This window comes from Hydractinia symbiolongicarpus, chromosome 1, assembly GCF_029227915.1.
Source record: "Hydractinia symbiolongicarpus strain clone_291-10 chromosome 1, HSymV2.1, whole genome shotgun sequence".
Taxonomy (NCBI): Eukaryota; Metazoa; Cnidaria; class Hydrozoa; order Anthoathecata; family Hydractiniidae; genus Hydractinia; species Hydractinia symbiolongicarpus.
In genome coordinates, this window is record NC_079875.1 from 9,916,453 (window position 1) to 9,932,922 (window position 16,470).

Sequence of the window (16,470 nt, forward strand, 5' to 3'; positions counted from 1 at the left end):
TGCACAGAGCATTATTCACAGTTTAGATAAAACGAATACCCAGGTAGCAGAGAAGCCTGTTGTGTTTAACAGTACTGTCGCGTTGTTTAAAAACGTTACAATGCTGGCTATGAAGAATGCTCTAGAACAAATTAATACCACTAAAGCCCAGCCTACACGGCAAGTTTCCGAGCTCGCCATTGTTTTAGCTATGGTTACATTGAAGAATGCTGTTTACATACATGTTGAAGTTAATTCAAACACGATAAAATATCGTTTAAAAAACGTTACCGAAGTGCTGAGTCATGCAAAGTTTACTTTATCATCGCTAAAAAACATAACGCGTGACATGCGTAAAAAACAGAACAAGCAACAACAAGATCAGTTAGAGGAAATCACAACTTTCTTAAGTGACGCAAGGTCATTGCTTAATACTTTGCAGAATAAAACAGGACATGACTTTGGCAATAAAAATAATCTTACTCTTAACAACAGCATGTTAGTAAAGTATACACCACTGGGTAATTTACAGAACTTGACAACGTTTTTAAAAATGGCGGGAAAAATTACTGCAAATTTACACGTCTTGATAAAACAAGGAGATCATGAAAGACAGATTTTACAAGAAGACAAAGTAAGCAATATAACTCGCATGCTTACGGAAACAAAAAGTTTTCTTACTGATCTTTACAACAAATCAGCCGAACAACGCCCAAACAGAGTTTATTCCCTTTCGAAGACATTAATAACATTAACAGATCTTTTTCTACATGCTAAAAACATGCTTAGCTTACAAATAAGTTCTCCTACCTTTTGTTCGCAAGACGCGACAGACGTTCAACTTATTCTTAACATTTTATCAAGTATATCAGCGATTCAACCGTTCCGAAAAATAAACCAACCAACGCCAGCACCATCTTTTGTTGGACTCAGAAAAAGCATCGAAATTATTTTGGGTACATTAGATAAACAAAATGAAACGCCAAATTCGTTAATAGACCTTTTCGAATTTGTTAAAATCATTCAATACATTTCTAAAGACAAACCTCCAGTGAAGGAGTCAGTAGATTTGAAAATACCAGAGGATATCGAAATAATTTTACGTAACGCAAAGGGTGCATTGTCAGCACTTTTATCCTCCACTGAAGAAAAGACGGGCATTCTGAACTTCGAAAATTTCTTATGGAGTATGGTTACTTTGTCTTTTAATCCACTTCCAAAGGTATAGATGGATTTTGTATTGGGAATAAACAAAGAAATTTAGAGGTATTGAATAAATAAAGCTTACTTCTCCGCAACCTCAACCTCAGAGTATCTTGTATCTTTTCGGACAACACGCCGTCTTGATATCAAAGACGACATTTTGAACAGATTAATTTTTTCTCACTTTCTTACTAGCAGGTGAAATTTTCATTTTTCATAAGTAAGATATTTTTGAAAATTGATTGTTTCCTTATTCTACTATCAAACTAGAGATTTTATTTCGCTTGTAATGGGTGTAATGATATGCAAAGGCCAGGGCATCTCTCAAAAGGTCGATATTTTTGTAATACACATTTTTTCCCAGCCTCATCTTGTTAAGATCCAATTTTTGGAGGCCTTGATATTTACATATACAGTCACTAAATAACCAAAATTTCAAAACACAACATAATAATTTTATTTCAGTCAAATTTACTTCCTAATAAGATTTATCCGAAAAATAACAAAGATTTTAATGAATACAAAAGATGTCCCAAAATAAAGAATATGGGGGAATAAAAACTAAGAAAATTTGAGCCTATATTCAGGTATTTTACTAAGAAAATTGAGCCTCAGGGCTTATATAAAAAATTTACTTTGTGGAAAAGTTGTGAGATACATATGGTTTTATAAAAAATGTCATTTTTTGTCACTGGTAAGGTTGCCAAGGGTAGAAAGCCTTTGTTTGTTGCTTAATAAACATATTTTCAACGCCTCAAACCCTATGTACATTAAGTTGAGAAATTTTCGCAAATTTTATGCGCGAAATTTATCTGCGCTAAAATTAAAGTGTCTTAATAAAATTACTAGAAACGACTTGTCTTATTTATGCTGAAATTCGCGCCGAGTGTGGGTGCACGAAATTGAATTCGCATAAATTCTAGGCGGCACGAAAAAGATTAACTAAACAGCTAAAACATGTACAACTCGTTATTTTTCAATAAAACTTTTCTTACGCGGAATACTATATATGTTCTTCTTTTCAATGTTCTCATGCGTTATGGCACAAGAAGAACGGCGATAACTGTCTGGAAACAAGGCTTGTGTGTAGGAAGCTGGGCGCATCTATGTTTCAGCACTAAGTGAACTCTAGTTACAAGCTCGTGAGCTTGTATTAAAACGCAAATGTGTCCTACAAGAATGGAAATTTTTGCCTCTCTGAGCACCGACACGGAAGTAGTCGTGTGTTCGAATCTCATCTTGGTAACTATTTTTACTTTTTTTTTCTTTTTACTATCTCGCTCGCGAGGACGTGTTTACAGACTGACCTAACGAAAATTGAAAATTCGAGAAATTTTTTATCAATATTATTACCTATCCGAATAGCAAAATATGTCGTGTCTAACTTCAGCTTTTTATACACTTTTTTGGCGAGGTTGTTTGCGTATATCATACGTCTTGTTCGTTTTTAAGTGCAAAACAAATAGGGGTGCAGTAGCAAACTGTATATAATTTAACAGTATTTCTAGTTATATTTAATTAAAATTAACTGTTATATGAGCTTCTTCATCCAAATCTTAATAAGACATGTTTAATAAGACAAACGGAAGTTAAAATCAGCAGGTCGCTGTTGAAACTGTAAAAATATATCTGGATGTTTGACTAAAATATAATCCTTATTTGTTGTCTACCATGTTTCGCCCCAAGTGTATTTTTGTTGCCCTTATTACATATATTTTTTTTAAAAAAAACGGTTTTTTTAAAGAATATTTTGAGTCAGGTTAAAACATACCACTAAGGTTTAAAACAACATTTTTATGGTTTACAACTTTTTTTATGAAGATTGTGCATTTGACTTTTTTTACTTAGAGTGAATTTTTAACTTTTCAAATGGGTACAATTTTATTGAGTGATAGAAAAATGCATTGATTAGGAATATTTTAATTTAAAGTGACATGTTTTTATTGCGTTACTTGTTGTCAGGAAAGATAGAAGTTCAAGAATTTATTTTTAAATTTCCCTTATTTTGTAAACGGCTTTTTTGACCCTTCCCAGATTTTCCTGTTGACACCATATGTATATGTGATACGCCCACCAAGCAACTCTATTTTTCTGTTACATAGCACAGTGGAAGAAAAGAACAAACCTGGAAGCAAAAAAAATGCAAGAGACCCTGACAATGAGAATGTCTCAACTCACAATGATTGCAAAGGCGTATGTTTTAATGGGTTTCTGTATTGTTTTCAAACCTTGTTCTTTAGGGGGTGGTTTTATAAGCCCATTTAGCTGGGTTGGCTCGGTTTGCCAGGCTGGATTCAGCAATAAGTTTTCTCAGTCCAAGTTGAAAAATAGTTACACGAAACTAGCTTAAAGTTTTTACTTTTCTATTCAGTGTATTTATTGCGTGAATTATTTTTTATCAAAACGTTTTTTAATTTCAACAAAATAAAAAAACATGTTCTCTAATTCGTACAATAAAAATCTGCCCGGTTTGCCAAGCTAGATATGGGAATAATTCAGCCCTCCTTTCCGGGATCTCGGGTAAAAAAAACAGATCCCGGTTTAACGGGTTGGCTCGCGTTCCATATAACAGGTTGTGTATTTTTATGAGAATCAAGAGAGCCGACCTAGTCCGACTAACCGGACTCATATGAAAAACCCTTAGTTCTTCCTGTCCAACCAGTTCGCAGATTGCCATGTGAAAGGTGTTAATGTTTGATGTGTGAAATAATTTTGATGTTGAAGATTAATTTTTCTCTCGATTAGTAATCGATAGAAATTTAAAAGAGGGCAGAGATTATATCTACATAGGTAAGACGCCCTGGGAAGGAAGTTGGGTTTTTAATTGCCGTCCTTTGTTTCACAAGGATTAGAAACAAGATAAGTAAACCGAATATTTATTTTCATTTTGATCAACTTCACCAACATTTGAATTTCGAAAAAATTTGTTTTGACCGCACCCTACATATATATACACTACCAAAGTTTATTGCAAAAGCCCGAGAAGTAGGTTAAAGCAATACAAGTGTAATAAAAACAATGAATTTTATTATCATATATTTTCAATATCAAAATATTAAACTGGTATGAAAGTTAACTTGGTATAAACACAAACGTAAATAAGAAAACTTTACACAGTAAAACCATATAATAAAACTTTGTGTTGATATCTTTATTTTTCCGGAACCTTTTTTTTGTAAGACCTTTTTTTGACAACTCTCTATCAGACAAAATGACGAAATTCTCCAAAATAGATAATTTTTCCCCAATGATTATAGTTTGTTTTTGTTAAGTCTTAGGGAGATTAATTTTCTCGAATCGACTAGTGTAGAGCATTTCGCGAATATAAATTTTCGCGAATGATCAAGGGATTGAAAAACGAAGACTAGAGAAACGGGCTTTTCCTCAATCATTTTACGAATTTGATTATCCCAAAAATCTAAAATTCGCGATATCTAATGCTCGCAAAAATAAATATCTGTTTGAAAAAACTTGTTTGGTGATTCTACCACAAAGCACGAACTAAAAAACTCTGAATTCAATAAATAAAATGTGATAAATGCATGTTTTTTTTTTCATTAAAAAATACTCGTCAATGAACCATTAAAATACTGAACGTGGAAAATATATACATAGAAGGTTTTAAAAGAAGTAGAAAAATCATTAACAGTAAAAATTATTTGAACATTACTCTTTTTTCAAATCTAAAATATAAAAGAAAACATCAACAGTGAATCAAGGATTGAAAAAGTTTTACATTTACAGCGCATGCGCCAAAGAGAAATTCGCCCCCCCTCTGCGCATACGCATGCGTAAAGTTAAAACAAAAATTATGGTAACTTCAACACATGCAAAACAAAAACAAAAATATCCACACAAACTCAGAGTGACATTCACCCAAGAGGCGAGTAAAATTGAACACACAAAATAACACTCCCCGAGAGGTGACAGGAACCGTGGAACTAAACTGTGAAATATCTAAATGTGCATTTTGAGTATACTTTTCAAAAGTTATGGTGTGAACAGTGCATGTAATAACAACACCAGGATGAAAACTTACTTTTTGAATCTTCGAGTTCTTTTTCAAGACGCTCCCTAGTCTTTTTTTCATTCTCAAGCTCCACTAAAAAAAAGATAAAAAGCGTGACAATCATAGAAAACGAAGTCCCCCTTAGAAATAACTTTAGTTTTCGCGCTAACTTTGCTGGATTTCAAAAACACTAAATTCGAAAACGGTAAAAAAAGCGCAGTAAAATCGTAGACATGGGAAATGAATAGACAAATAAGCAAAATTATGGTTTCTTGTTTCTATATAGTTTATCAACTATGGTTCGAAAAACGACGTTAGTTTCCAGCGACATTTCTCTCCATATCATTGGATTTCTTTGATTGGGGTGATTTGGTATTTTTATTTCTGCAAAACAAAATTCGGTAAAAAGTTATCCGCTGATTATTTTTGTATTTTTTTTCATGTGTGTTTACATGACTACAGGGCCTAAAAAAGAACGAAACTAACCTTTGAGCTGTTGTAGTTCATAATCTCGCGATTCTAAAGCTGCTTTCAATTTGTTTACTTCTTTGGCATGGTTATCTGTGAAAGATATGGAAGTTTTTAAAGAGCATGACTTAAGAAAGAAATTTTTAGAGATAAGAAATATTTGGTGAAAGTAAATTTAGCAGAATCTTTCCACCAAAAATTTTTAGGTTGTTATTTAACTAAAGTTTAGTATAACTGGTGCCTTTTGTTAGAATGTTATTTAAAAGTATTACCTTTAGTGCTTTCATATTTCATTTCGACGAAAACTCTTTTCTCGCGTTCGTTAACGATATCCCTTTGGTAAGCATCTGAAACAGGACAAATACAAATATATCTAACATACGGAAAAATTAAATAAATTAATAAATAACAAAAAAGGAACAAACCATGAAGCAGTCTAAGTTCATCTTCTTTTCGGTTTAGGTCGTTCACCAGGGTAGTGTAATCGGAATCGTCTGCCAAAAGAGAAAAAATAATGTTTATAGTTTTCATTTTCATACCAGAGAGTATGGCTTGCTAAGTCTTTTCTAATTGTTTAAGAAGTGAAAAATTTTATAGAAGTTCTCATAAGATACCAATATAACACAACAACAAACAAAAACTTACACCGCATACGCTTTGATGAATCATGACCATCATTGCAATGACTTCTTTTGCCATTCAGCAGACCTCTATCACGATATTCTGATGCCCTAGAAGTATCATAATCGCTGCTCGGAATGACAATTGGACAATCAATTGACGGATGAGTGTTTTGTATGTGCGAAATTGCAGCAGACGTTGGACTCATCATTGGACTTTGCCGTGACACGATCGTGGAGTTCGATTCGCTTATTGAGGAAGAATGAGAGAATTGTGTAGGACTTGGCTCACGAATTGCAGATGGATGAACAAATGACGTAGGGCTTTGAACTGTTTCATCATTGAATGAATTGCTCTGCGAGATTGGTGATTTTTCTGCTTTACTAGGCTTACCCTGAACACTTCCTGGAACCAAAGTTATTGGGACTAGGTATTTCACACGTAGAATTTTGTGTTTATTTCTTTCGGTCTCGTACATACTGATTAGTTTGTCGACATCCTCACGCGTGACATACGTACAAACTGTAGGCCTTTTGATCACATCCAAACGTCTCAGCTGGTGCAGTTGGGAGTAGGTGAATCGGTGTTTCATAATTCCTAACTTTCTAAAATGATAATCGAGTGAGGCGCTCTGTTCTTCCAAGAAGTCAACAATTTTATGAACATCTGGAACAGTAATTACAACTTTCTCATCCAGGCTAAACGTATGGATGACAACTTCTTCTTCCGTTCTATTTTCATCTCCATTACATGCTGATTCTGAAATAACAGGTTTACAATCTAAGTTGATTGGTTCAGTCCAAGAAATTTGTTGCAGCTTTGGATCATCTACCAAACAATAGATTTGAAAGAGTTTCTCTGCATCAGCTCTCGGAACATATGTACAATAGGTGGCATTATTTTGCAAAACATTACGACTTTTTAGTTCCCGCAAGTGTGCGAAACAAAATCTCTTTTTTTGCACTCTTAATTTATTGAAATAGTAATTGACCTGAATGGAATTTCCATGTATACTCTGGACAATCTTATGAATATCCGGCATACAAACAACTTCATGTTTGTCGACAATAAAAACATGAACAGTCATATCTTGAATATCCAAGCTAGCTTTTCTCTCTTCATCATCATCCTCACTAGCAGGTATGCTCTGATTTGATTTGTCAGAAACGCTGGCAGGAGAAAAACATTCCTGTTTGGGACTGTTTATCATGCTTGGAGAATCTTCACTTTTCATATTTATTGAGACTGGTTTCCACGAGTGACTGGGTTGTTCGTTGAGCTGAATTTCCTCCAAAAAAATAACCTTTTCTTTAATAACATCTTGGCTCATACCATAAGCATCAAAAACTCGCATTGCATCAGTTTTTAACACGTAAGTACAATGTACAGCTGATTTTTTTATAATACCTAGCTGTTTTATTTTATCTAAGTGTGAAGTGTGAATAAACTTGTACGGCACAATTCCAAGCTTAGTGAAGTAGTAACCTACAGTGGCACCTTGGTGGAAATGAGATTGAACAACTTTTTGAACATCTGGTGCACAAACAACTATGTCTCCACCAATCCTAAACAAATGCACTTTAACTGGACCGTCTGGTATTGTTGGCTTATTTGCAATTGCTTTTTTTGGCAAATCTGGAATAGGCTTTTCATCAAGTAAAACCGGATCCATCCATTCAATAGATGCACTTTTTCTGCTGTCTCCACTTACATCAAAGCTATCAAATATATATTCTGCATCTTTCTGTAATATGTATGAACAAACTTTTGCTTCATGTCCCAGTATACCCAACATCTTAATTCGTATTAACTGTGCACCTGTGTAACGCCTGGAACTTATTCCGTTCTTAGACAAGTAATAATTAGCCTGCGATAATACCTGATACACATTCCGTAGCACTCTGTTCACCTCTGGCATACATACAACTATGTCTTTTCCAATTATAAGTGGATGTAGGATAACTGGGCCTCCAATGTCATTACTTGTTTGTTTTCCATAATACACAGGTCTTTCTGACTTTATGCTTGAACGGTGGTACGTTACAGGACTATGAACTTCCATGTTTTGATTGATTCTAAAAAAAATACACCTATATTAATACACCTAAATTTAAAGCATTTAAAAAAATATGCTAATAATTAGAATTCATTAACAATATAAAGGGTACATATTTACATATATCATTGTTTACGGACCTGTCTGTGAAAGTTTGTAAAATGCTTACAGTAAATTTTATGATTAGAACTGGGTAAAAATGTTACTCACAGTGTCATTCCAAAGAATGGCGACAATAAAGTTATTGCATGAATATTTTAAACTGTTGAATCAATGTAGTTTTAAAAGACAGCAAATGCACAACTACAAATTTTGATAAAAAAAATGAATTTTCTCACGCCTCATCAAATTTTTGTTTGTCAGTAAGGTCAGCTCCATGAAGCATGACAAGTTATAGTTGTGATCTTAAATTTTAGGATTTCCACGCTTCTGATGCTACATTAAATAAACAAAAAAATTATCTATGCCTGGGAATGCAATGTTTTGTCTCTTCGCTTTATTTTACTGCCATTTTAATTTATAGATAAAACACTGATTTCAACCTGCACCCTGCTGCATATATGCCTTACAGACAAGATCTTAGCTCTGGGGTTGTAGATCCTGTTTTTATTACATTAGCTGAGCAAGATAACACAAACAAAAAAACAACAGATTTGTGGAAGTGTGATAAAGAAATTGTGACGGCTTTAATCATCAAATCATCATGTTTTCTCAGGGGGAATTCTCAGATCCTGGTTAACATGCTTTACATTTTCTGATTTTTTTTAACCAAAATGAACAACATATTGGAATTTAGCACTAAAATCTATGAAAACATGCAAATTTTAAAATTTATACACCAACTGTGTCTATTTAGTAGCCAAACTTTTCTTTTTTCATGAGGAAATGACAACCCAAATCAACTGCAGTAAAAATGTTTTAAATATTCCGGGAGGTCAAAGGCTTATAAAATTTGAAAACTTTAAATTGCAATAAATCCTGTTCTAATAATATTTTGGTATTTCAAATTTCCTATGTTGCTAATAAATCCTAATATGTCACTCATTTTCCTCAAAAGTTCTTTGATTTCGTTTTCAAATTTTGATATAGTTAGCCCGGATAGTGTTGCATAAAAAATAGTCTATTACAGGGAAGAATTCTAAGACCCTTTCAAAACAAAAACAAATAAACAAACACACGAATAAACCATCATACAGACAAGCAAGTAAGTAAGCAAGCAAACAGGCAAGCAAACAAACAGACAAAACGTTGATGACAGTATAGCTAGCTATAGATACAAACAAAACTTCATTTTATGTCAAAATTGAAAGAGATTAAATATCATAAAATCCTCGCCATCTCTCCTTATATATACATTTTAAAGATAAATGCAACCTGATGAAACACGGATACAAAAACCGTTGAAAAGTAAAAGCACGTGGTCACTACCAACGCTTTTTTTTGTAACCAAGACGCCATTACTAACAGGACCGCTGGATTAAGAAACTGGGATTATCGGAACATTAGGGAAAAGGCGAGCAGTGCGCGTGGCTGGTTGCGAACTTATCCATCGAATATATTAAAACTATTGATTGCAATAATAATTCTAAAACAAACTAACCACAGATATAAAGCAGTAAATAAAAATATTGATAAAATAATTATCGCTCTCTCGATTTGTCCGTCACAGTAGAATCATTACAATAATGTTTAAACATTTTTTTGCAACCATAAACTTTTGTCTTTATTTTGAACTATTATGTAAAATTATATATAGAAAATATGTTAATAACCTAAGAAAAATAGTAAAGTGGTAATAAATAAGGTTAAGAGAATTCAGGCTTTGATCAATACAAAACAATAATTTTATAAGACACATTAGATGTAACAATAAAAAATGATAATACGCGATAATCAATTATGTGTTTTCTCACAACTTAACTTTTAAACCTTGTAGCTGTTTCTATCAGAATTAACCCCAAAATATCTTTCCTTGACATTAATATTACACTCCGATCAAGATACAAATTCTCTTAAGTAGAAAAGCAAATGATGGACCTCGTTACGCCATATAAATAAAATCGATATTCTTAAAATCAGTGAACCGTAAAACAACTGGAAGGAAGAAGAGGTAGAAAAGAGATGTAGGGTTGTGTACGAGGTTGTTTTCACCTTTAATGAACCGAAGCAAGCAATTTTGTAAATATGAAACGAAATGCAAAATACCAACCTCGTTCCTTGGACATTTGGCTTTATGATGAACTTGGCGGCCGCGATAAACGACTCTCTTTGGCAAAAGACCGTGGAAACGAGGATTGGATAATGCCACTCATAAGTAATATAAATTTATCATTGTAAAAAATAAATAAAAATTAGATCTATTAAACTATCGCCAGAATATTTTTTAGCTTTCTTATCAAGCTCACTACGTTTTCTTGTTTTGCTACGAACTAAAAAAAGAAAATAATATTAATAATAAAAATAATAGTAAAAATATAAAAATTATTTAGACGCCTTTCTTGTATATATAATCTTTCTTTTCATATATATATAAACGATAATTAAAAAAAGTTCCATGCATAAATAAAAACTAGAAATACAAATAATATATATATAAATTTTATTTGTTAGTCAATATAAAGTCGCTCTACCCTTGGCTGTTTATATAGAAAGAGAGAGAGAGAGATAGAGAGAGGAAAAATATAAGAATTATATTATTATGAAATACTTAACTTAAAAAAACAAATAGACAAAGATAGAGAAACGAAAGAAAAATAGGTCGGTCAACAAATCCTTTAGAGTTTCTTCAAATAAAAATAACTTTATTATTTAATATATAAATAAGAAAAAGCACTATAAAAATGCTTAAAAAAACAAATATAGAAAAGAAAGAAAACTTTTAGAAAATATAACAAAAAAAGATGTACATATATGATAAAAGAAAGTAGATATAAATGAAAACAAAAAATGGTAGGACAGTATTACGTCAACGTGACCCCAATTGAGGAGACAGGTGCGGGAAAAACCGTTCGTGCAGCACAAACTTTTTGTCTACCCTTCTGGATAAGGGTCTTCTATTTCAGAGCAACAATGATGTAACAATACCTAGATTTTGCACATTGAAGTGGTACATACAATTTTATCGAAAATCGAGAAAAAAAATGACGGCATAATAAAGCTCAAAGGAGGAGTACGTAATAATAGGCGGAGCAAAGAAGCGCCATCAAGTCTTGCGATTGATCGTTTGTTGATTCAACTAATCTTTCTCTCTCGTTTATTTATTATATATTTATCTTTTATTCACTATTTATTTGTTTAACTTTTACCATACATGTCATTTCTTGCTTTCAGCTATATTCTGTTCGTCCTGCTATTAATTAGAGTCCAATCTTTATTTTAAGCTCTCTCACACTCCCTCTGTCTGCTCCCAACCAGCCGCTATCCTCCCTGTTTCTAGCCTCTAGCCTCTACTACCTTCTCCTACATTTAACAACCCCCTACGCTCAACTAGTGTCTTGTGCTTACTTTTCTTTATCTTTTATTCTTTCACCTTTAAACAAAATCTCATATTAATTAAGACCTTACTCATTATATGTTTTCCAGTGTCCTTTCCCATCCTGTGGAATTTTCCAATCGTAAATACGAATTAACTCTTTAATCATCTAACGAGAACGTTCAAACACCAGGAAACACGATAGAGTCTTGAATTTAATTACAAAATAAGAGCGAAATATACTTGGCACACCTCCTATTGAAAAAAGGTGGCTATGCTTTTACCCTCCACAGGCTTCCACTTGCTCAATATTTACTGTTCATGATATCCATGATATTTTTTAAATGTTAATAATAATAATAATAATATTTTACCGTTACTTTCTCAACAGCAAAAGCAGTAAAAATGTTGAGTCAAAAAGATCCGCTTTAAGGGTTCAAAATACATAAGCAGTCCTGAATTTGATAGAAAAAAACAGCTAAGAATTTCTAAGTTACACATTCTTTGCTTTTAACAACCACATAGTCTTGTTGCTTGTTCTATTCAAGTTTTAGGACTCATTGTCTAGGTGAGAGCAAATTTTTTTTTATTTATTTATTTTTTATTATTTCGCCAGTATAAAAGTAGGCATATATATAATTTACAATGCTAGTTGGCATATAATAACGGCAGGAGCAAGTAGAAGACACAACGTGTCTTATCATCGAGATTGGACCTGGACAATAGCATTGGATCGATAGCGCAGCCGGTAGAGCAATTATCATGCAAACGAGAGGTCGCGGGCTTTTACTTGATTTACCATCTTTGCAGCACTTGGAAAGGTAATGTGTGGGCTTACTTATACTCACTGTATTATCTCACATCACTTGAAATCCCTGGGAATGAGGTTCTTATACAACCTTGTCTCAAGGATCTCTTCTCAATAATTTCACCGTCCAAGATGGTCAAAAAGAGGACGAGATTGACTTTCATATTCTTTATTTACGCGTTACTTACATTTTTTTTGTATTCCTACGTACTAACCTCGTCCCCAGGGTTCTTCTACGCCTAATATTCTAACGAGACGGGTTTGTAATAGATACTAAAATCTGTGAAATTATCATGGACGTAAAAGAGCCCAGGGACGAGGTTGCCTACACGTCCCTATCTTTTTACGCTGATATTATGTCTAGTTTTAATGTTGTTTTGTATATCTTCTTTTTCAACACTTCTTTTATATCCTTGCTTTTTTACATCTCTTACATCTTTTAGGTTACTGTTAACTTAAAGTACTATACTTTCGAGAAATAAACAAAACAAAGGATGAAGATGTAAATACACAAATTAATGTGAAGGACACCAGTGGCGAGGACAGAGAAACTATAACGACCGGATGAATTTTTTTGCTTTGTAGCAGCTGCTAGTGGTAATACTGACTAAATTTGTTGGACTATGTACAGCCTTGTACCCAGGTCTTGTTGCCTTTTTAGAAGCGTTTCGGGGAACAGGGTTGAAAAAAACTTGACGACCATTTTAAAACTGATTTGATTGACAGCTGTCATCATAATAATTATTGTTGTTACGTGCTCATTGGCAATTTAAAGGCGATTAAGAAAAATTGAATTCGTAGGAAAATTATGCTTAATGCAAAAAATTATACCCCAGTCCTCTGATATGGTGGGGAAGAAAAGTTATCATTTTTAAAGAAAAATTAAATCCAATGATTCTGAATACGAGTTTTTAAAAATGTGAAACTTTTGTAAGGTATGATATTGAAATACGACTTCTCAGTTTTTCCTGGAAGAACATCTGAATCTTTTATCTTTTATAATAGTAAAAAAAACTGGGGGATGACAAAACTGCAGAATGTCTCCCCTGGAAAAGGAATCAAATGACGTCATAGTCGCTTGTGGTAGCATATTTGCAGTAGACCAAAGTCATTCAAGTTGAAATCCATGAAAAAAATAATAAAAAAATTAAACGAAAAAAAAATACATGTGTCAAATAATAGTCCTTGAACATATAAAAATAAATAAATGTATTATTATGAAGAAAAAAATGACTACATAAACACAAATACATAGAAACGAGCAAATAAAATAGATATATAATAGAAAAAAATAGAAAAACTTACAAATAAAAATTGCTCAAATTAGTTTCATGTACTCTTTTAATCTTCTACTTGCTTTATTCATATAAAAAACAAAAAAATGACTTTATGATACAAGATAAAGAAAAAAAAAGGTCATTAAAAATTAGTTGTTTGTTAATAAAATACTTCTACACAATAGAAACTCATTTGACGATAATTTAAATGTTATGAAATTATATTTTAAAAAAACATATTACATATTAAAAAAAAATACATGTGGGTTAAAATAATAAATATAGTAAATTATGTCATTTATATCTTTAAGTATGTCATGCAATCCTTTCAAGAACTCCATCGCGGAGACCATGAAGTGTTTTGTCATTTAAGCATGTCTAATATAAGAAAAAATAAATGCTTTCTGGGACAGGTAACACAACAAAACGAGATTAAAACATTTAAAGCAGACATCATGTAAAGCAGATACCCTACTTCTCTCCAGTTCTGTTTGAAATTTCGACCAAATATTTTTTTTTAAAATACATATGTTTTATATATTTTATAATATTCGTATGATTATTTAGAACAGTAGTTATTTTTTTCCATCAGGCACCTTGACCCGTCACGTAATAGTTAACTACCAGTTATGTTGGGAAATTTTAAGATTAAACCCCCCTTAAGGAGACGCCTCCCTAAATACAAACACTTTGCTTCCGCAAGTGGAGAGGTTACATTGTAGTACTCCGACTTCTTTTTTGTCTCTTCAGGCTGGATAACTAGAAGAATTCTTAACCTTGTGATAGCTTAATCTAGTTAATTATGTGCATTCTGATAAACGTTGAATGTTTAACGCCCTTGGCGGTACCTAATGGTTAGTTCTTCCACCTCTGATTTTAATTGAGATACATTACCATAGCTATATATATAATAGCATTTCTTTGATCTTCTTCTCTCCCAGGTGGTCGTCAATAGTTCCAAATGCTAGGTATTGCATTAAAATATAAAAACCTCGTGGCCCAATGCTCTATGTCCATCCTTGTCCCCAGGGTTTGGTACCTGATGTCGAAGCCGTTAGCGCTTACTTGACGGCTAACTTTTTCCGGCGCTTTTCTGGTAAAAAGGCAAGAAACCCTGGGGACAAGTTTGACTCCATGTTTTCTTCACTAAATTTAAGTACTACACGCTCCTTTTGACATTTCAAGACTTTTAGTTCCGGAGGTCCTTTATTAAAAAAATTTTTAGCTTCAAATTTAATAAGACAAATTGAAAGGCCTTTCCATAGTCAATACAACATTAGTACTAATCCAAACAATTATCTACTAAATTATTTACCGTTTAACAATTTCGCCATTCAAATGAAAAACGGAGCTTTCATTGCAGGACCATTCTTTGTTGATAGCGAAACCATTAGGAGTTCGATTTAAAGTCACTCACCCTGCAATAAAGAAGTCAAATCTCCCTCAGTAGACCAATGCCAAAAGCTGTTAGTATTTTATTGACAATCTTGTTCCCATAGCTCTTTAATTTATGTGGCTAGTTCTTTTATGTCAGTCACATATTAAAGAAAAGACCCTGGAAACGAGATTGTCTAACTCTTGGAGAGGGTATCATTTCATCTGCAGCTATGGTATTTGTTTGTAGTTATAGGAAAAATTACTAGATGACTCCCGTATTCCACCTCGTCCCTAGTGTTGTGGCTCCCCGAGCTGTTATTACGGAGTGAAACAACAAGGTAAAATGCCCTGGGAACGAGGTTGCCGTAATTCGTCACCAGATATCTTCAAGCTTTTTTATTTCCAACTATTATTTTTTCTCTCTGATTAGCTAATCATCAAAAAACAGACATAAATTTTGCCTTATTTTTTATGTTTTAGTCTGCAAGGGCTTGTCAAATATGCACCCTTTTGTAACCACTTTCTACGTAAAAGCTACGTGCAACTTAAGCAGAGATTCAAAGTCAAACTGTTCCCTCGTATTTTTGCTTCATATGGGGATGAAATACTATATGAATTGGGACATGAATGTATATACTGACGTATCCGAGGATATTAACATAAAATCGAGACGGTCGGAATGAGCAAATTGAGGATAGAACTTTTTCGATGATTGTGTGGAACGCTTACGGTTAAGAAAATATTCGGTACTTAATGAATTGGATTTATAAGTAAATGAATTATTTGACGAATACAAAGTTTGCTTTAGATTTTTTGTTTTTATGTTTTAGTCTGCAAGGGCCCTCTATTGCAAAAAATTGCCTAATATTTATTCTGGGTGGATTTCGAAAAGTTTAGAGAATTTTCTGCGATTATCGGTATGAATATATGCTAAAAAATCTGAAACACTTTTTATTCGTCAAATAAATCTTTTATTTATAAATCCAATCCAAATATTTTCCTAACCGTACACCTTCCAGATAATTATCAAAAAAAAAATAAATAAACATTTTTCTTTAATGTGCTCGTTTAGTTTGCTTCGATTTTGTTTATATCCTCGGACACGTCGACATATGTATTCAATTCATATTATATTTCATTCCTATATGAACCAAAATCGTGCCGCAGAAGGCAAATCTTAGTGTCTCCCCTCGGGGCTAC

General features: G+C 33.0%; 1 protein-coding gene across 2 annotated transcripts; it reads right to left on the reverse strand.

The window, feature by feature from the left end:
• Positions 1-4,195: 4,195 nt before the first annotated feature.
• LOC130637091 (uncharacterized) lies at positions 4,196-14,030 on the reverse strand. Of its 2 annotated transcripts, XM_057446907.1 has the most exons (7): positions 13,922-14,030; positions 6,305-8,355; positions 6,085-6,153; positions 5,932-6,006; positions 5,678-5,752; positions 5,222-5,284; positions 4,196-4,865 (listed from the first exon to the last, which is right to left on the reverse strand). In XM_057446907.1, exons 2-7 carry the CDS (start codon positions 8,340-8,342, stop codon positions 4,849-4,851), a joined length of 2,337 nt encoding a protein of 778 aa, XP_057302890.1. In that variant the 5' UTR covers positions 8,343-8,355; positions 13,922-14,030; the 3' UTR covers positions 4,196-4,848. The 2 variants fall into 2 exon arrangements, with proteins under 2 accessions (XP_057302890.1, XP_057302889.1); XM_057446906.1 differs by lacking the exon at positions 4,196-4,865 and having other exon boundaries at positions 4,944-5,284.
• Positions 14,031-16,470: the final 2,440 nt, after the last annotated feature.

Coding starts and splice junctions, on each gene's coding strand:
- LOC130637091 (XM_057446906.1), bottom strand. CDS start 8,342: ATGGAAGTTCATAGTCCTGTAACGTACCACCGTTCAAGCATAAAGTCA. Junction 6,007..6,084: donor TGAACTTAGACTGCTTCATG/GTTTGTTCCTTT, acceptor GTCCTGTTTCAG/ATGCTTACCAAAGGGATATC. Junction 5,285..5,677: donor TGAACTACAACAGCTCAAAG/GTTAGTTTCGTT, acceptor TCTTTTTTTTAG/TGGAGCTTGAGAATGAAAAA.